A 21022-nucleotide genomic window follows, 5' to 3' on the forward strand; every position below is an offset into this window, starting at 1 on the left:
TAACTTGCCGTAGGGTCAATTATGGTAATGGTCCGAAAATTGAAAATGTTTTTTTTTTTTTGCATATCTCCACGTTTCAGAGGTTTCTGAACATTTTGACACATTTCAGAGAAAATGGATGTGTGTGTATGTATACTTAGAAATAATAGACAATGTTCTTCATTTTAAATCCGATATTTATAATAATCTATTTGAAAATATTTAATATCTCTCGAATATTTTAGTAAGGCACGGAAAGTTTCAGCAATTTGCATTAGGGCACGATGCCACACACCGCTAGTTTGTTTCAAAAGTGCCGCCATAAAAATTTAATATTATCGATAATATGTGATATTATCGATACTAAAAGTCCTTGGTGTGAGGTGAGGCAAATGCCTACTTGACAGCTCTCAGCTCTGTCGAGTATTGTGTTTAGAGGTTGATGCTGTCAGATTATTATTTTGTTGTTAAAACATGCTCAATTGTTTGTTCTTATTATCAGTGCGTGATATATATTTCGATTTTGAAATATATCAAACTAAATAGTTGTAGCCGGATGTAGATATGCTGCATAAATTGTAGTAATTTAGGTTATATTTGACGTAACTAAATTTTGGTGCTAAAATGAAATCAAATCGACCTGTGGATAACGTATCCTCATTGCTCTTGACGCAGGATGAAAATGAATTAATTTTCAGACTGCTAGGGCCTAGATGTTCGGTAATCACCATCAATAATATTTGCCTTATTAATTCATGTTTATCTTTTCAACATTATCTTATCAATTTCTTATTCGTTCGAACGCTGTTAATCAACAGGATGTCATTGTTTTATAAATGATTTATGTTATTTTTAGACTTTAGCTACAGCTGTTATGCAGCTATTTACTACAGATGCACCGGGTCATGATAAATGGGTAAAGAGGCACACAGGTGTTCTATGCTTCGTTAAAGATGGCATGAAGAGATCATATTTTTTTAGAATATATTGCCCACTAAAAAAAACTCTGATTTGGGAACATGAAATCTACAATGAGATAAAATATCTGTGTGTCAGGTCATTTTTTCATACTTTCGAAGGGGAGGTCAGTATGATAGGAAAATAGAAAATAAATTTTCATTCAACTTTAATTTGAGGATAGAGATCAAAAGAAAAAAAAAAAATACAATACAATTTTGATTCAAGTTTAATTTGAAGGTTGACCTCAAATTATATTATAAGAAGAAAATAATATTTGTGCACTTATTTCACATCTTATGATCTTATTATTACCATTAAAATTTCCTCCTAGTTCCTCTTTGTTTTCAAAACATGTTGATACAGACCATGCCTTAGTCATTCATGTTTTCTGGCTTATGATATTATCTCATGTTTTTACCAATAGCTCATAATATTTTATTTTCTAATCTATTTAATAATTGTTATATAAAACTTTAATCACATATGTGCAAAAATATACTGATATGGCAAGAATAACAATAACATAATTTTCTCCTATATGAGCATAACAATAATGTTATGTTCTAATGTGTTTTTTTGAATATTGAATCACTGAATCAGTTAAATGAATAATTAGTTTCACTTCATCTGCCAGCTTGTGCAGACTGCTTGCTCTCCTCAGCAAATTTGCTAGACCGCTTTTGGTTTTTGAGTGATTAATATAATAATATATCAAGTACTGTAAAATTTATGGTATAATCTAACATTCATATTTCTTCAGAAAGATAGTATTAAAATAGTAGCTTTTCTGTCATACTAATCTTTATTCTAGGATGCTATGATAGGTTTTAGTTTTGCACTTGAAGAAGAAGCTATTAAAATGATATCAGCTGTTCAAAGTAAATTGGAAAGTCGACAAAGAAGACGTGAAGGTAATTGTTATAAATGTAATATGATAAAGAAAATTATTCATTTTATTCAATCAATTATAATTATTTAGAAAGAAAAGCCCGTTTATCAGCTAATAAAATGTCAGGAGGAGATTCTTCAGTAGATTTTCGGGAAAAACGTATTTCACCAGAAATGCCTAATGGATACAATTATAAACCACAAGGTATATAAAATGTGATTTGTATTTCTAGAACTGAATATTCAGATCTTATGTAGATTTTATAAATTCCAAAAATCTAACTATTATTTTTATAATAGTTTTGTGCATTATACTTACTTATAGTCATGCAATTATCGGAATCCAGTTTAAAAAATAAGAACAAGCTTCCTAGAGGTAAATTTAGGAAAGAAGATATAGGTCAACCTGAAAACTTCCGTCATGTTTTCCATGTGGGTCCCGACTCTCAAGATAAAGTAGATGAAACTTTGAAAGAATTTTTCCATAAGGTAAAATTATATTTTTTATACTAAATACTGTAAATTTATTCCTATTATAATATGACAAATAGAAAAATATTCACAATCTGGACTGGGAATTTATTTGCAACATGATTTCTTCTAATTACAGGTGGGAATATCAGATACTGAACTGCGAGATGAGAAAACGCGTACCTTTATATATGATTTTATTAGTGATCATGGTGGTATGGATGCAGTAAAACAAGAAGTTGAAACTAAACCACCACAACAGAGAGAACAACAGCAGACGTTAAGACCTCCACCTATTCCGTCGAGAACGACTCCAGTAAGTTGAAATTCATTCAATTGAAATAAATGTTAAGATAAATTTAATGATAAAGTGGGGAGTTGACGGGTCAAGAATTTATAGTTTGAAATTAAACCTCTAGTTAGTGGAATGATTTTGTGAAGAATATATAGATTACCTTATGTTTAACAAGAATAAATAATCTTAATCTTAAAGGACTATTAATTAAAATAATGATAAAATTTGCTATAATGTTTTGTTCCAGGTTAATAGACGTACGCCACCACCACCCCCTTCGCGTGTAACAGCATCAGCATCTGGTGCACCTCCTACGCCGCCTGCAGCTCCTCCAGCACGGCCTCCCGCAGCTAGACCACCACCTCCAAGTGCTACAGCTGCTCCACCACCACCACCTTTACCCGTGGTGCAGGTTAGTTGCTAAATTAATTGCTTTTGAATCTTTTTTCCTTTCTCATTCTTTAACTCATGCAGCCGTCAGCAGCACCACCTCCACCTCCTCCACCTATTGATGGTTTACTGAATAATATGCCAACACCTAAATCACCATCAGGAGGGAATGAAAATAACAATTCATATTTGGCTTCAAATTTAAGCAATCTGAATTCAAATAAAAACAGCGCGCCGGCCGTGCCTGATCCAAGAGCTGCGCTCTTGGATAGTATCAGAAACGCTCCTACACTTAGGGTAAGATGAATACTATCTACTATTATAAATAGTTTAAAATTAACATTCAAAATAACTGTGTTATTTTATTATACTATTCTGTTTGTAGAAAGTACAGGTTGAACCTAAAGCTCCCATATCAGACAGCAGATCGAATTTATTGAGTGAAATAAGAGGAGGCATTGAATTAAAATCGGTAACGTATCAAATAATAACATAATAATAATATAATATTAACTATGCCTTCACGATTTACAATATGTGCATTTTTATTAGGTCCCCGTAAATGCAAATCAGAAAACAGAAGAACGTCCAATGGATGGGCTGGCTGGTGCTTTAGCTAAAGCTTTAATGGCCAGACAGATTGCAATCAATCCCGACACTGATAGTTCAGATAACGATACCATAAGTGATGAAGATGATTGGATCTAAAGTTATCGAAGTATTATGTGAGTCTGTGGGTAGTTTAATCAAATGACTTAAATGTGTTTGATTATACTTAATATGTGTTATTGATATATTTTAATAAAACCAAGTAATTAGGAATATCCTAACAAGATAAAATGAGATTTTTATCATAATTTTATGACATATTCAATTATTTTTGTTCTTTCGTCAAATTATGAAATTTATTGTATAAATATATTAAACAATTTGATTTTATTTTTTTGACTTGGTTTTATTACAATCATACTATGAAAAAACTTAATAATTTTTATATCCAAGAAGCTTCATGAGTTAAGATATTAGATTCTAACATAAATCAAAATGAACTCAATTAAATCTATTTAGAAATTATCAATTAAATAATTATTATTTAATTCATTAATATATTAGTAAAATCATCAATTTACTAACAAGTGCTTAAATATAAAATTATATCTATTTTGGTAAAAAAAATCAATGATCCCGGCGTTAAGCTACTAACATCGATGTTTCGTTATGATGAAAGTGTGTGAATAACTATTTAATTATTTAAACTAGTCTCCTCGATTATTTGAAATGTGCTTTCATGTATTTCTAGTAGAATGAATATTGCGGATGTCATATATTTCTATTATATTTAGAATTAAATTTTATTTTTTTATATATTTGGGTACGGTCGGAGCTGAGATTTTTTTCCATGATTAAAATACCCGATTGCCTCTAAAATGTAGTATTATCAATTCAGCTTTTTGCCATATTATCAATAATTGATTCCAAAAGAAGTATTACTAATTACATATCACTTTAATTGATTAAATGAATGTTATAATGAGTGATTAAATGAATGTTATAACTGCCCATGAATTTGACTAATTTCGAACAGTAATAATTACACTAATATCGCGACTTTAACAGTTTGTATTTTCAGTCGTTTTAGGATATCTGTAAAAATATTATATTTAGAAGGGATTTGAGCTTAGAATAAAGTAGTATTTTTCCTAAATTGCAATTGATAGTCATGTATTATAGACTGTAATAGTATAGTTTTGTGATATGTATTATTGTAAAGCAATATTAAAGATGAAAGTGTTTTAAATCAAGCTTCAAGTCCAGTTCGTTTAGGCAATTGAACGATTTGCAACGTAAAACAAAGTGAATAAATAAAGAAAGCGTTTTTTCACCTGTGTATAGGCGATGTATTTTTATATTCATAAACCAGCAAGTGGTTCTTGTTCAAAGTTAATGTTGTGACCAGAACGGTTTTATCTACTTTCCTTTGGTTGAATCTAAAGAGTGATTGGACTCTAGAAATTTTAATCACTTTATAGATTTTGTTTAGAAGTAAAAATCGTTTAATTTTTGCTTATCATTCAGTTTTTATTGTAAATCTCGAATTACGAAACATTAGATATAGATTTTTAAAAAAGTAATATGAAATTTGTAACGCGGATGTGAATTGAAGATGAATATAAACAATAATATAAAATCTACTTATTTAGGATGGTGAAATTTAAAAGACAATTATAGTAGGCAAAACGACAGAATAATATTAAAGATTGTAACGACGTTGCCAAAATCTAATTAGTTAATAACTTAACAATTATTCTACTAATAAGTATTACATAGTTTTAGAGAAACAGATTTTTTGGGCTTAGAGAATTTATCATAGACATAAGTTTAAACTATTCTGTATTATAATATACGAATGCTCAGCATATGCACGTGCTAATTGAAATAAAAAAAATTAAATTGCGTGTGCATTCATGAAAATTAACTTCAATATTTTGATTGTAAAATTTTAAAAATTCTTACCGTATACTATAGTGTATTCATTTAATTTTTAACTTTTACATGTTTCCGTTCTATATTTAGAATAGAATTGCCTTTCAAATTATTTGCAACGAATTGCTCTTGCAATTAATATGTAAATAAACTTAGGAAGATCCAATATTTTATATTTTTAATAATTTGTATAGATGTAAAAAGATTTATATTATATTAAGTGTAAAAATTTAGATTCGTATTTTAGATACATATATTGATAATTAATATCACATGTAAATTATGTGTATATACACATTGTAAAGTTATTTTTTTATAAATAATTACTGTTTGGACTTTATTTATTTCTGGAAATATTTTTAGTCCTATGAAATTTTTAATTAATTCAATTATGTCATGAAATATTAAATTTGAATAAATAAATTATTAACCAATATCTAGGTTTTCGTAATATTTATAATAATGGATAAAGTAAAAATCTATAAAATGAAGGAAAACATAGAATTTTATATTTTATTAGATGCGGATAGCCTTTTCTTCTTTTGCCCGCGTTTTAGTGGGCAACGCCATGGTATAAAGACGGTGTTGAGTAAGAGTAGTAGTACATCAGGTTCAGGATTAGAAAGATATTGATGTCAGAGGTTGCTTGCACCGTCAACAGCATATTAACAGGAGATGTCCTCCCAAAATCGCAGGTAATAATAAATCTAATCATAGTTAGACCGATGTCCTTGCCCTCCTTTATTATTATAATTTTATTTGACATTTTTAAACTTCTGCTGCTATGCTTCCTGGTTCTGTGTTGTGTTTTTAATTGCCTGTATTTTCTCTCGCGTGTAAGTCATCAATCAATCAACTTCATTTTTTTTCTTCCAAGTCCTTTCAGTTCTTCTATTTTACTTTCGACTACATAATGCAGCAGAAATTAAGGGTCCAACTCAGTTTACTTCGCTTTTTCTGACTGTGTTCAGTAGATTTTTCCCTTCTTCTACTATTTTTTTCTCTTCGTTATCTTTTATATCCACTTTATCTTTTCCGTTCGTCTCCAGCTCTTCTAAGGGTCATACTTATTTATACTTGTTTATCTATGGGACATACCCACATCGACCACCTTTATGCGATACATTTATTTAGATGAATTTATTCATTTATTTTCATGAGCATATAAATAAATAAATAAGATCTATGAAGGTGGTTGATGTCTATATGACCCTTTGCGTACTTTGGTGATATTGATATAATCTGATTTAGTTATCAGTTAGCGAAAATTCAAATGGTCTAGGATGGGAATTTCTGCTAAGTACTCGTAACTATTCCATAATATGCACCAATAGTGTTTTGATTTGATGTAGTTACCAATCATAATGTATGATCAGCAAACTAAAATCAGGCATAAGTGGCTAATAAACGGCTTTCCGGCCGTTTCGGCTTTCCACATAGGCTCATGGTTCTGATCTGTATAAAGCTATGCTCCAAACATAACGCTTTATATTTATTAGCTTCTCGAAACAAGTCGAGACTCAGTTTGCTCGTCATTAGCATTCCTTTTTTCGAGAAGGGGAAATGCACTTGGAGTGAGATACATGCTTACCAGAAACGAGGATACTGCCTGGCACATGTGAAATATTTCTTTTGCTATATAAAAAATACATAAATGCACATATTCATTTCTTTTTCCTTTTGTTTGCGAATATTGGGATTTAAAAAAGTATTTTGGAATATTGGGATTTAAAAACAATGAACGTTGTTTTCAAAATCGATTATATTACCTGTGTTCAGTTGTACCATGTGCATATATTTACCCAATTGCTCACCTAAGTATTGCCTAAGTATTGCGTACCTATGTTCCCCATCCGACTAACACATTCATCGCAAAGTTTACCAGCTGAAGTGTTTTTCTCGGCCTATGATCGCTCATTTCTCCATTTGATCCCGGACGAAGAACATCAAGTCGCCTTCGTCTTTTATTCCGATTATTTTCAAATTTCTTATCAAATTATTCAGCATATAGTATCAGTGTGTGCGAGGATGATGAGTTCATTCGATAAGATAAATGCCGCGATGTTTTAACAATTGAGATAAGAAGTGTGATTAGTCTATGACAGAAATTTTGTGTTTAGTTGTGAACATTTGAACTTGCAAAATGAGCAATGGTGATATGGTGTTTAAGATGGAGAACGACAAGAAGGAGTTTTTCAGAAAATATTTGGGATCTCATAAACGCGTAAGTTGAATGGTACATACAAATTTTATAACTGAAGTCTTTGTGCTGGATGTGCAGAATCTATTGATGTATAATGTTTTTCTAGAATTTGTGCTAGGTTATAATAAAAAGCATCTCAAGTTTTTGATTAGTTGATTGATAGACTTGTAATGTTAATTAAGCTAATTCGCGCATAAAATTTTCATTAAGGATATGAATCATTTAAAAACATTTTTATATAATAATGTTTTTAGTAAGGTGACCATACGTCCTGGATCGTCCGGGACAGTCCCGATTTTCCGCGTTGCGTCCCGGTTTTTCTACAAGCAATATTTGTCCCGAATTGTCCCGGATTTTTAAAAATAGTTTGATTACCGATATATTTTTTAAATATATTTCAACTAGAAAATTTGAACCAAAAAAATGTGCATATAAGTTTTTAGATCACCAACAACACCTCCCCCCCCCATCGCTCTCACACACATTCAAGTAGTCCATGCAAAAAAGTCCATGGTCACCTTATTTTTAGTTCTAGGACCCTAGCACATGATCATTACCAAAACAAAATTTTTAACTTCACGCAGGAAGTTCGTTTTTCAGAAAGAAAATGCAATTTGCTAATTTTATGTTTTCTCGACATTCCAAGTCATTCTGAATATTTTGACAATAAAATTGGAAAAAGTTCAGAAAATATGTCTTTGAAAATTTGAATAATATAAAACGACCAAAACTTTGTTAAAAAAATCCATGGATTCATCTTCATCCATCTTTGTATATTTGATGAAAATATACGGCCAAAACTTTGTTTAAAAAATCCATGGATATATTATGTCTTTGAAAATTTGATCTTTCTAGAAAATCCTGGGAGGACATAAGAAGTGGATATATATTATAGATTTGAGATTAGGGATAGGATAAAAACAGAATGCATTAATTAACTTAAGTACTAGCTAAGTTTAAAAATTTTCTTTTATATATTAGCATGTTTTTAGTATTTTCGATTAGTATTCGAGAGAACATTTTGGTAATTATTTAAATAAAAAAAAGACATTTTAGAAAGTTTCCAAAATAAACCAACAATTTGGAAATGATATAAAAAAATAAATGAATAAATCATATTATATAGATTTGTAAATATATTAATATTTCAAATAGTGTTTATCATCTGCCTATGGCCAAGTTTGGACGTGGAAGAACAAGGAAAAAACAGATGATCCAGCAATAAAAATGTATGCTGGTTTGATATCTCTGGTGGAAGATTTTGGAAGAGTTAAGAGCTATCATTTAGAAATGTTTTGCACAAATAGAGGTGTTTGTCTGTGCTCATTCCCGCTGGAGGAATTGGCTTTTGTTAACAGCCCAGAAGATTTTCTGGACATCTATGAAACAAAGGTAAAGAAATAGAAACATGGGTAATTGAAATACTTATTAAATTGGATTTCTATGAAACCAAAGTAATTTTTGGAATTCATAGTAAACAAATCTAAATGAAAATTGATTCAATAGTTGCTTAATTACTTGAAAAAACTGTTAAACTGTCTTATTCAAAATATTTTTTTGACATCTCGAACTCAAAATAATCATTAAAATTTATACTACAGAAATCGAAATAAAATTTGATAAAATATTTGCTTAATTATTAGAACAATCGTTAATTGAATACTATATTCTTATAAAATTTTTCTTCAGAACGTCAATGAAACAACGTAATTTTTGGGATCTATATCAAAATAAAATATATTTATTATTTGCCTAATTTTTGGAACCGCTAATTGAATATTAAATATTTATTAAATTTGATTAAAGTAATCAAATAGTAATGAAACTATGTCTAATAAAAAATATTAATATTATATATAATATAAAAATCTAAATAATAGTTCTAGATAACTTCCTCAGAATATTTCGCAACGAAAACGAATCAAATTAGGATTTAAAAAGTTAGATGAATTTTTAGAAAACCAATTATTAAATAAATCATATCGCCCAGGAAAGACTCTTTGAAAACATTTATTAATATTTCTAAATGACTCAATCTGTAATAATTGTTTATCAATCGATTCATTATAATAACAGGATAAATCAAAATAATCTATGACAAATAATGTATTGAATGAGTCATTTAAAATGACCCTAATGTTTAATTATTTTCAATTGTTAAAACCTAATGAACTTGTTTTGGACGTAATGTTTTTGATATCAATATACAACGCAAATTTTTATCATCACGAATGTTATTATTTCAGCAAATTAGGTTTTCTAATTATTATTTCAACCATAATATTATTTTCATAAATTCCTCAAGCCCCAAGTTATCACAAAATCTTTCTAATCGCGCGATGTGTCATATTTTCTTGGCAAGAAATCCAATTATGTAAAACATTCATGTACGTTTACAATTATTCTTTAAGAATTTCAAAACTTTCAATATTTTTTGTACTGGTTATTATTGTTGTCGTTAAATTACTTTATTTATGTGAAATATTTTAACAGGAACGAATGGTATGTGTGAATTATACTGATAATGTAGAGAAGGAGATCATGAAGAAAGCTATTGATAAAGCTAATAGGAAAACGCAAAGGGCTAAAAAAGGTATAGTTACTGGGAAATAAAATTTCATATTATTTTAAGGAATCATTGGGCTTTGTTTTTCAGATTTGGCGTACGCAAAGAGGAATGAAGACATTTATTTATTTTTTGAACAGGTAATTTAAATAATCAGCTATTTTGTGTAATTTTTATAAAATCTAAGTTAACTTTTCAGAAGGGCATCAAAGAATGTGATATTATAGATACAAAAACAAGAGCATATATTTTTGATTTAATGCAAAATAATAGCAAAAAGAAATTAAATGCTGATAAGCATCACCGTCCCGAGAGAGCTGGTGACACAAATAGGTAAAAATTTTCTTTATTTACACTTCGTATAATATTGGTAGTATTTTCTTGATATTTAAATACTATTATTTATTTATATATAATAATTTTATTATTTAATTTTTCTCATTTTAGCAATGAAGATATTAATAGAATCGATGAAATATTATCAGAGTTGGTTACGAGCGATCAATTAAATCTTAGGAGTTCACTTAGAAGGAACAATTCATTGAAGAGAAATGATAATGCAGCAGTCAAAATGAACTTAAACAATAATTTTTATCCAAAATTAAAAACTGAAACTGTTCATGAGACCAAATCTAGTCATATTAAGATGAATCATGAATCCAATTCACATACTTCTCAAAATGGAATAAACAGGGAAGAGCGCAAGGATGCTTCACAACAAAATATAAGATATGATACTCAAAAGCATGTTATTTTCAATTCATCCCCAAAATCTGATTCCGTCACTTACTCTACTATATCTCATTTCAAAGTGGGTGACAGAAAATTACCTAATAAATCAAATGATACAAAAGATGACAGTGAAAATTTGGACTATGCTGATATTGCACACGATTATAGTTCTATGCCAAGGGTGATGGAAACAAAAGCTAAATTTATGCAAAAGATTAAAGATAGTTCTGGAAAATCAGATACCTTGCCACTAAATCGCACGCAGGCTCCGCCTATTCCACCCAAGCTCAAAAGAAGTGATTCGCGGCCTGATCTTGTTACACCTGTTCGTAAGTACCTAAATCTGGACATCTTTGACTTTCTGGAGGAGAAGTTTATGTTTTAGTAGATAAGCTTATTTGTAAATTTCATGTTCTCACTCATTCCGAATATTTTTACATCGAAATTTGTAAAAAATATGTGTGTAGGCCAACATTTTATCTTTTGATTCAAGACAATTAGGTTGCATTGCGATTTTTAAATCGGAATATGTTATTCTATAATTATTAATTACAGTTCAATAATGCTTGTTTCTCTTTAAAAAATACAAAATGTTACTAATTATCTAGGCAAAGTGCATAACAACCAATATATAACACAAAGATTCTTATCATCATGTTGTGAAAAGTTCTTTTATCCTCTTAGTAGCAATTATCTCCTAAGTTTTTTATTATTAATTCTAGTACTAATCAATTATACAAATTTAACCAATTTGTAGGACCAACTGTGACTGCAGCTTTGAGAACAAATTATGAAAACTACTTTCCAAAACCCGAGGACAAAGTTGCTCCTACTTTACCCAGAAAAATAGGTAAGCTCGCGAAGGAAAATATAGGATCTCCTGAAAATTTTAAGCACATTGGCGGATTTTCAAAGTGGGATTGAATCAATTAAGTAATTCATAATTAATCTTAGTAAATTTTAATTTATCGGTATTTTATTTGATTAGAATAAAAATTATTTAAGATTTATATTTACTTCAACAGCGTGGTTAGAGCGATTATACTCATTTTTGCAAAAACATTTCCTGTTAGTTTTAGAACATCTGCTGTTAATTCTAGGAATTTATGTGTAATACCATGCATAGTTATACATCATCTGCAATTAGTATTTTTATATTTTAAGATATATAATTTAAACAATATTTTAAATAGATAATATTTACGTTACTACTAGTTACTGTTATTTAATATTTATTATATGTTCCTAATTTAACTCGTTTAAAGTTTTTATTAATTATAACTAGTATATAGTCTAAATATCAATTGTATTTCGTAAAAAAATATATAAAAATAAATATAATTCGTATGATGTGTGCAGATTCCTATTAGATGTTAATATTTGTACAGTTCACTCTCATACATCTAAAATGTGTTTGTCAATTAATCATACATATCGAATATCAACCAGGGTCAGACCAGATAACCTTCAATATGAAAAAACTAGTAACGAATAAATTACAAACCTTTTTTATAAAATTTCATTCAGAAAAATATTAATTTTTTGGTAATAATTGAGGGAAGGTTTTAAAGAAAAACGTAGGATGTCCTGCAAATATTTGAAAAATCAAGTTATGAAAATAAATTAAATCATTCATTATAAATTTTTGTTTGGTCGAGAATATTTTGAAGACCTCATATTCTATTCGAATATAAAAAATATTGATTTAGGACAAATATATTGTGGATTAAACTTAATTCTATAAAAATTTAGGAAAAATCGTTTAGATTTGTAGTCGTATCTAGTTTGTTACATAAACTTATTTTGAAGAGATGTATCTTTGGGCATTTCTTCTCAACGATAAAAAATGATTTCAACACATTCACAAATACCGATTTGTTAAATAACATAACAACTCTAACGTACGTACAAGTATTAAACGTTCTGCCTGATAATGTCGGTGACGTCAGTCTAAAGCAAGCAACAATTTTACTTGTGGACAAGTGTGAATAATTTATAGTCAAATTATATTAATTTAGTATAAAATATTTAAAAATTATTAAAATACAAAACTTGCATCAAACGGTTTATGAATATATGGTTTATTTTATTATTTAATATATATTAAAAATCAAGTAGTGCAATATTGTGTATTTTGTTGTGAAGTTCATGTGCACATTGTGCGCGTTGTTTATAACAATTAACAGCGGAGTATCGAACCAATTGGTAAGATTAATTACTATATATTAAATTTATTTCTCATTATTTATATTATTTAAAATAAAAAAAATATTTATATATTATTCATTCATAACATTTATTTGTAAAAATTTTTCTTATCTAATTTTATATATAAGTTGAAGTTATTAGTTGTTAGTCATGTGTTTAAGTGATATGTAATTTGGTGATGAAAATATGTATAAATATAAATTTTAATTGTAATTTATTTGATTTAAAATCAAGCGACTATATATTTCAGATACATTTTCAATCATATATTGTACAAAGTTCAAATGGCAATTAATGCATCATTAAACGTACATATTGCTCATTCAAATAAATTCTTCATAAATATTGCATTATAAAAATCTTCAGAAAGTATTCTTAATCCATTACCAATATGATTTCAAACTATTGTGCTAAACAAAAATTTTGGTATGAGGTTCTTAACATGGAAAGTGGATACACTCTTTCCAGTAACCAAAAATCGAACAATTTTTTTTAAATTTTCCTGAAAGAAGTGTTTAGATTTTTGGTATAAAATTCGATTTGCTAATTTTATGTTTTTTTAAGGTTGAAGTTATTCTGAATCTATTGTGGTTTCCGTCGTTTACTCAAAAACGGTTGGATCATTTTCAAAAATTTGAAAAGCATTTGATAAAACTCGATAAAAACTTGCGTTGATTACTTTCCAGACGTGTAAATCGGTCGAACCGTATTTTTATAATTAATTTAATGCAAAATTTTTTGTCAAGGTTTTTCCAAAAAATCCTGAACTACTGATTAGTTTTTAGCAAAGGACGGTCGAACCGTTTCTTCGTTTTTTTTTCTATTTTTTTTAAGGTTTTAATGAAACTTTACATGATGATATATTTCATGATCTTTGCGAACACTCTATACTGTTATAAACTTACAGAAGTGATTTATTTATAAACTTGCCTTAAGGCAAAGTGCCACTTAGACCTGGTTAAATATTATTTCATGGATAGAAAACTTTTCTACTATTAATTATTTTACAAAAATAATTCTGAATACTTTTAATGTATTTGATATAACAGCAAGTGGCATAATATTCAAAAATTACTTAAGTATACCTATACGCTCACTAAATTATATTACTAAATAAATTACAAAACTTTGCGCTATATTACATCATATTACAAATGTTACATGTAATATTTTAACAAACATGTGATTAAGCGTAATTTTCTTGTACGAACCCGCATCTCTTTTCATGTATTTAATCTGATAATAGACTGACTATGAGTTTTCTAAATAAAGAAAAGTTATCTGTTATGTCTAACAGATAAAGTATTTATTAAGATAACAAATTATGTTAACTTATGATGTTTAACCCAATACGACCAGAATTGTATAAAAATAGTAGTACGACTTTGGTGATTGTTAGCTTAACAATATCTTGCTAATTTATTCAGGAAAACTGGAAATTCTCCATTCAGAATTTTTATGATATACATATACAGGTTTTGCTTGCTTTGAATATAATTATTTAATCATCTCTGTTTAGATTTTTTATACAAGTGCAGAACAAGATTCCTAAGTTAATATGATTTTTTAGAGATACACAATATGCATGATATACACAAAAATAAGATAAATTTCTTAAATCAAATTAAAATTTAAAAAACGAATGTCATTTGATTAAAATTTAATAATAGAAAGAAATTCGTTGAAGTAATGTATTTCGTAAAAGTAACATCATTTAGGTTTCCTACGAAAAGTTTAGTTATATATATTCAATCAGCAATAATTTGTTAGAAGTTTTTTATATAAGTGCAGAATAAGTTAAAATAGAAAATAGAGAAAATGAATGGTAAAAATGGAAAAAACAAGAGTTATTTGCGCAAGTCTAATATGAAAAAATATCCTATTCAGCCATATCACTAAACAAACTTTTTAAAAGATGCTATTATAATTTTAAAATATATTTATATATATATAACTGGATAATTTTAGAATATTATTTGTTCAGATAAATGATATTTTATATATACGAATTTATTTGAAAACCCAGAAAAAGTTCATTTTTATTCTTGATTTATTGTTTTTTTCAATACCAAAATATCTGTATTGAAAATAACATTTTTTAGTTTACATAGATAAAATCCTTATAAAGCAAGTTGATAAAATTTTTATTAACCTTTAGTTTTTTTTAGAGCAGTTACAGGCCTAAATAATGGAAATTGAAGATTTGCCTAGAATGGAGAGTTTATCTCCGGATTTATCTCAAACGCCCCTCGACAAGTCATTTTCTGGCTGCCGCAAAGTTTTATCGGTAAGTTAATTTAATTGTCTTCTTAAATTTCAATATTTAGTATAGCAAATACCACAATAATAATTAAGATCTTGCCTTCGCTTTCTTTTACATCCAACTGTGCACCTTTATCCACCCATTATTGCTCCTCAAAAAGGTTAACATGTGTGGATTCATATTCGAATTAATAATATATATTAAATACTTTTAATAATATTTTTTCTAATTCATTGCTAGTATTTATGAGGTCTTTGTAGTCTATTTGCATGTATATTAACTTTCCCTTGTTAAACACTCGAAGTTTGGAAGTCAGCCAAGCGAAGACGTAAATTTTCATGCATGGTATGTTTATTTTTGTAATATATCATTAATGCTCTTCTAATATCAATAACATAAATAAAATCAATAGTAACAATTTTATCATTTTACTCTGTGAAGACCCTGAGATGGTTTTAAGAGAAATTTATGCATCAGGTTTTATTGCCATAATATACACATTACTGATAATTCTATTGGCTTAGATTTCTTGAAAACTGTTTAATTCTGTTGGCTTAGATTTCTTGACGAAAGGTGTTTAAAATTTAACCTAAGCTCTTCCATACTAACAATAAGGAGAATATGAAAAAGTATCCAAATTTTGGAAAACCCTCATGTAGAAAAAGATCTAAATTTAACCAAAGCTTGCACAAACACTAAGAGAGTGTAAGAAATCGTCCAAATTTTGTCCAAAAAGCTCCATGGGTTTATGGGGTGGTCCCACAGTTAACAGGCTGCATTTGACTCTACAATCGAATGCACTTGCATAGTTAAATTTTGATTAGAAATAATTCTTCAAAATAAATACTATGATACTTTTTATCATTAGCATATGCTCAATAGAAACAACAATGAATTTTAAATGTCCAAATTATCTTTATGGAAATTAAAGAGTAAAAAAAGAAGAGTAGTTGTACTTATGAATAACAAAATGCACTTTGACTTCTGTATTTCGGCTTGTTCATGACGTACAAATAAAATATGTATGACCGTAGGCCTTTATGAATATTTTAAGTTCCGATTTCTTCATTCAATGGTAATTAAGTTCATGCAATGTTTATTTAAATTTGGTGAATACTTTATATAAAACCTTTATATATTAAAATTTAATATATTAAAACCTTTAAATATTAAACTTTATATAGTAAAAATATTTTTATATATATAATTGCATCCATTACATATATATATAAGGGTGGGTCAAAATTTTGGACCCCGCGATTCTGATTCTGCAGGTCATTTCAAGAAGTAGTACCAAGTACCACACACCACAGCTTGGTGGTGAATATCCAGATAGTGTGCAGTCTATTTATTAAAACTATAATTTATAATTATAATTGGTTATAATTATAATTTATAACTATTATTGGGTTTTTAATGGTTAATGCTAAAACCATAAGGAATTTCATCCCCAGACGCGTAAATATTTTTTCTTTTAAGTTGGTATGGTGAAAATTGCGCTGGTTCGGAATTAACTTCGGAGCTATGATTTCTTCAGCAAGTTGACGGATAAGACCAAAATCGAAATGCGCCCCAAAGCATTTTTTGCTCGGGACATTATAAATATAGTAAATATCAGTAATTTATAAATATATTCAATTTAATTTTCGTACTTACTTCGTATCTATGCGAATTAAAATCATTGACATTTACATGTAGAATTCGGTGGTGTAATGAAGGAGCTTTCTATTTCAAATGCAATAGGCTATGTTTTTAGATAATGTAGGAACATCCTGTTTCTATCTGCCTCCTTTTGCTGGACCTAAAATGCATAATCTAGTTACTATCAGCTTAGATATTGCAGAGAATCAAATCCAAGATTCCGTTACCTGACAGTTCTGCCTCCGGGCATATCCTTATCCTTTGTATCCATTATCCTTTGTATACACGTTAGTATAGCAATTCAAATCTGTCTTTTTACAATTACACACATTACACTTGATTTGTATCGAATTATCTGCACTCATATGTATTTGGCGTGCAATGCCAATACTATTTCTATCCGTATTATTTTCGCGCCTGGCTATACATTGAAGGTACATACGTATTTATACGGCGGCGCAGTTGTCAGACTGGCATAAACTCAACGAAGTTAGTCATTCGTGCTTGCGTTCTGCTCGAGGAAGGATAATAGATATTCGCTTCGTATTTTTGACTTGTGTTGTGATATTACATCGTGATTTTTAACAAAAGTTTCGTTTATAGGATATTAAGAAGTAAAACTGTGAAGTTTCCTAAATGAAATGTTCTCAAGTGCCGTTGTTAATTCATAATTTAAATATAGAACTTTCGTTTGGTTGAGGTTACATTTATCGTTCGAGATAATAATCGGTGTTTTGTTTGACAGATGTGATTCGTCATCGTTCTGCCAACATTTGAAGAGTGCATTTTCAAATCCGTAAATATTCAAAACTTCGATTATTATATAAATTATTAAACACATAGACATGTTAAATAAAATGTCTAATATTTCAAACTGTTTTTCTTGTTGTATTCAACATGAATAAAACTTATATGAAATATATTAGAACACTATTGTGCAATTCATTTTGTTTACCAGGGACTTTATATAAAAATATGTGTTTGTAACTGACAATAATGTGCTGTGAACATTTATTTGACTGGATTTAATACAAGCCTGTGATATATTAATACATCTTTTACATTTAAGACACCGTTACCATGTTGAGCTTGAAGAAAGTGTATGGAGACGAGCTCTTGCAGCTTGCTTTAGTTTTAAGTCTTTTAAGGGTTGATCCCGATAGTTATTTAGGTTTGGAGACCCGTGTAGGGTCCCATGGATTACCAGCTAACCACGATGGCTGGGCATTCGAACAGGTGCAAACATTGATACGACCCAGGCAAATTCATCCGAAGAATCTAGATACAATGCTTCTTAGTTATGAAAGACATTTATTCGAAGACTTGAATTCTCTTGGAAGATACCAAAGGCTAGGAGGATTTGATGTTCAGACTTATTTGTTAAATGTTCAAGCCGATGGCAACAGAGGCGGTGTTGATTTGTCTGCAGAGAATGTAAACCATGAAAATATAAATGAAGCCGAGAGTGGTCAAGCTTCAGCTGTGTCAACAGAAGATCATAATGAATTTGAACTACCTCATTCTCAAGAAGACTTATTTATGCATTTTAATCTTTTCGACCAAGAGTTGTTAGATCTTGAATTGAATGATTTCAATGATGTAACCTCAATGCAATATTTTAATCAGAAAGACAATTATGGTCTTGATATGGCAAGTGCTCCGATAGAAATATCCGAGGTACTAGAAATGGAAAAAACGATTATTAAACGAGAACGTGCAAGCACGAGTTTTTCTTCTAATTGTTCAAGTATGTCAAGTGAGTTTTATAAAACTATGCCTAATACTAGTCACAAAGCTGCTGAAACTATAGTGAAAGCCAAAGACATCAAAGAGGAGCCTTCGGATGAATTGACTCAAGAGGTAATAATCTCTATAATTCCTAATTTTTACCACAACCATTATATATGTATATATATATATATATATATATATTGTGTATATATATAGTTTTGATTTTTGTATACGAGTATTATAAAACATTTCTGTATGAAATGTAGCAGGTTTATATTTTATAGAATTTATTCGAATAATTTAAAGAAGAAAGCTGTACAAAAGATCAGAATGTTTATTAAAATGGTAAGAATTAATTACAAAAATGTTACCATTTGTTTTTCTGGTCACAGCAAATGGAAAAGCTTTGTCAGGATTCTTTCTTAAGGTAAAGTTCAAGAAAATCTCAAAAATATTAAAAGCAATTAATATTAATCAATTCATTCAGATCATTTAATTCAAGATTTAACAACTCTTGTTCAAAATGATTAGGATGAATAAATAAATAGAATTGATTATTGTTAATGTCTTTGGACTTTCTTGTATTCTATAAAACAACAATCCTGACAGAGCTTTTTTGTTTACTTTCTACATCAAAATACCTAAATATAATTATATATAAAACTAAAACAATTTTGAAATAAAGTGTTGCGCTGAATATGAGTAAATTACTTTTTAACTAAATATTAATTCTAAAGATTTCATAGAAGGTGATTATTATAATTTGCTGATGGTTACTCTTTCGAGCATGAACCCTTCTTACTTCTTACTCCGTTCTAATTGCGAATTGTTCGTATTTTCGATTATTATCTAAGGTGACCGAGATCTAATTGTTGATGATTTTTGCAGAATATTTCATTACAAGTAATTTTTGAAATAGAATTATTAATTTCTTGCATAGGACATTGACCAACAAGGTCATAGAAAGTCAGGTAGAGTTATATACTTGGGCGATGTATGTAGATATGGGTAAGCCAGACGAATATTATGACTTCGTGCATATGTGGATTTTCATACTCCTGCAGAAGTTCATCTATTTTTGATCGGGGTATTTAATTTTGCAGTTGAAGTGAAGTCTGGTACTTGTGATATAGATTACAAATATGATGCATTGACTCTACCTTGGCAAAATTGGACATAGATCACAAAAAAGTTTTATAATCTGATTTTTGGAAAAAATTATAAACTCTTCCAAAATTCCAGCTTTTCTTCTTCTCCTGTGTGTTAGATTTTCCTAGGTTTGTCTCGTCCTGAATATGATTTTTTTCTGATTTTTTGTATATTTGATTGAAACTCTGCCTTTAGTATTTATGACTAAGGCTGTGCTTGAACAGGACCTAGGCTGTTGAAAAAATATTTCTAATCTAATTTTACAATAAAAGATTATTATCTTTCCACAATTCACGTTTCTCTCAACATATACTTTAGATTGTATTAGATTTCGGTCGTCTATTATGAGAAATATTGTCTGAATTCAAAATAAAAAGGATATTCACGAATACAATAAGTCTCATACATAAGTCTGTGTGCTTTATTAATTAAAATATGCAATTTGGATGTTGAATATGATTTACTGAAACCCCGCCTTTAATATGTGTAAACTAAAATAAAACCAGTAGGTACTTGAGTTGGATGAAATAAAATTATAATCTAAGTTTTGCACAAGGAATTAAATCTTGCGTTTCTCTTAACATAGATTTGTTTAGTATGTTTCCTTATCTATGGTATGAAAAATTTGTCTGATTTCGAATAAAAAGGATGTTTTAATGGTATTATTCTAATTATTGCTTCAGCAAGTAATAATTCATAAACCAAAAGTCTATATATTTCTAAAGTGAATCAAATCATATATCAAATAATTACCCATTTCATTAATATTCGTGTAACGCTTTATGATTTTTAGTACCAATTAAATGCTAATAATTGACGTGTAATTCCTCAATAATTTTTCAATCTGTTTATTATTATTCATGAGCACACTTCAGTTTAAAGTAACTGTGCTTTTGTACTTTATCATGATATGTTCTTTTGCATTCAAAAATAATATTTTATTAAAACCGATGGCAAATTTATAAGTTAACGCCTATAATAATATTTCTAGAGTTTTTTTTCTAGTGTTAACGGATTGTTGAACTTAATTTGATGCCTTCCGTATATTTACCACAGCAAAAC

The 21022-nt window shown here is 28.7% G+C and overlaps 3 protein-coding genes across 7 annotated transcripts in view; all 3 read left to right on the forward strand.

Moving 5' to 3' along the window:
* The first annotated feature begins 436 nt into the window (after positions 1-436).
* Positions 437-6096, forward strand: LOC113370601 (neural Wiskott-Aldrich syndrome protein-like). The gene is made up of 11 exons (XM_026611292.1): positions 437-699; positions 836-1063; positions 1751-1850; positions 1919-2032; positions 2153-2316; positions 2438-2614; positions 2841-3005; positions 3068-3280; positions 3369-3455; positions 3536-3708; positions 5988-6096. The coding sequence occupies exons 1-10, from the start codon at positions 604-606 to the stop codon at positions 3689-3691; spliced, it is 1500 nt and encodes a 499-aa protein (XP_026467077.1). The 5' UTR covers positions 437-603; the 3' UTR covers positions 3692-3708; positions 5988-6096.
* LOC113370602 lies at positions 6012-11954 on the forward strand. Of its 3 annotated transcripts, none has more exons than XM_026611294.1 (7): positions 6012-6162; positions 8826-9062; positions 10164-10263; positions 10327-10376; positions 10436-10569; positions 10684-11297; positions 11726-11954. In XM_026611294.1, the coding sequence occupies exons 1-7, from the start codon at positions 6100-6102 to the stop codon at positions 11890-11892; spliced, it is 1365 nt and encodes a 454-aa protein (XP_026467079.1). In that variant the 5' UTR covers positions 6012-6099; the 3' UTR covers positions 11893-11954. The 3 variants fall into 3 exon arrangements, with proteins under 3 accessions (XP_026467079.1, XP_026467078.1, XP_026467081.1); XM_026611293.1 differs by lacking the exon at positions 6012-6162 and adding an exon at positions 7452-7691; XM_026611296.1 differs by lacking the exon at positions 6012-6162 and adding an exon at positions 7661-7703.
* Positions 11955-12947: 993 nt separating this feature from the next.
* Positions 12948-21022, forward strand: part of LOC113371609 (segmentation protein cap'n'collar-like) — a 90144-nt gene continuing 82069 nt past the window's right edge. For 2 of the 3 annotated variants that reach the window (XM_026612249.1, XM_026612250.1), the window contains exon 1: positions 17597-18940. In XM_026612249.1, the coding sequence (XP_026468034.1) occupies positions 18161-18940 (780 nt within the window). In that variant the 5' untranslated portion in view covers positions 17597-18160. Of the gene's footprint in view, positions 13174-15344; positions 15464-17596; positions 18941-21022 lie in introns of those variants that run through there. The other variant, XM_026612251.1, reaches the window with a different exon arrangement.

The sequence above is a fragment of the Ctenocephalides felis genome, unplaced genomic scaffold (genome assembly GCF_003426905.1).
Source record: "Ctenocephalides felis isolate EL2017-DRISC unplaced genomic scaffold, ASM342690v1 CF-g0.4_SCAFFOLD_01492, whole genome shotgun sequence".
In the NCBI taxonomy this organism is placed as follows: Eukaryota; Metazoa; Arthropoda; class Insecta; order Siphonaptera; family Pulicidae; genus Ctenocephalides; species Ctenocephalides felis.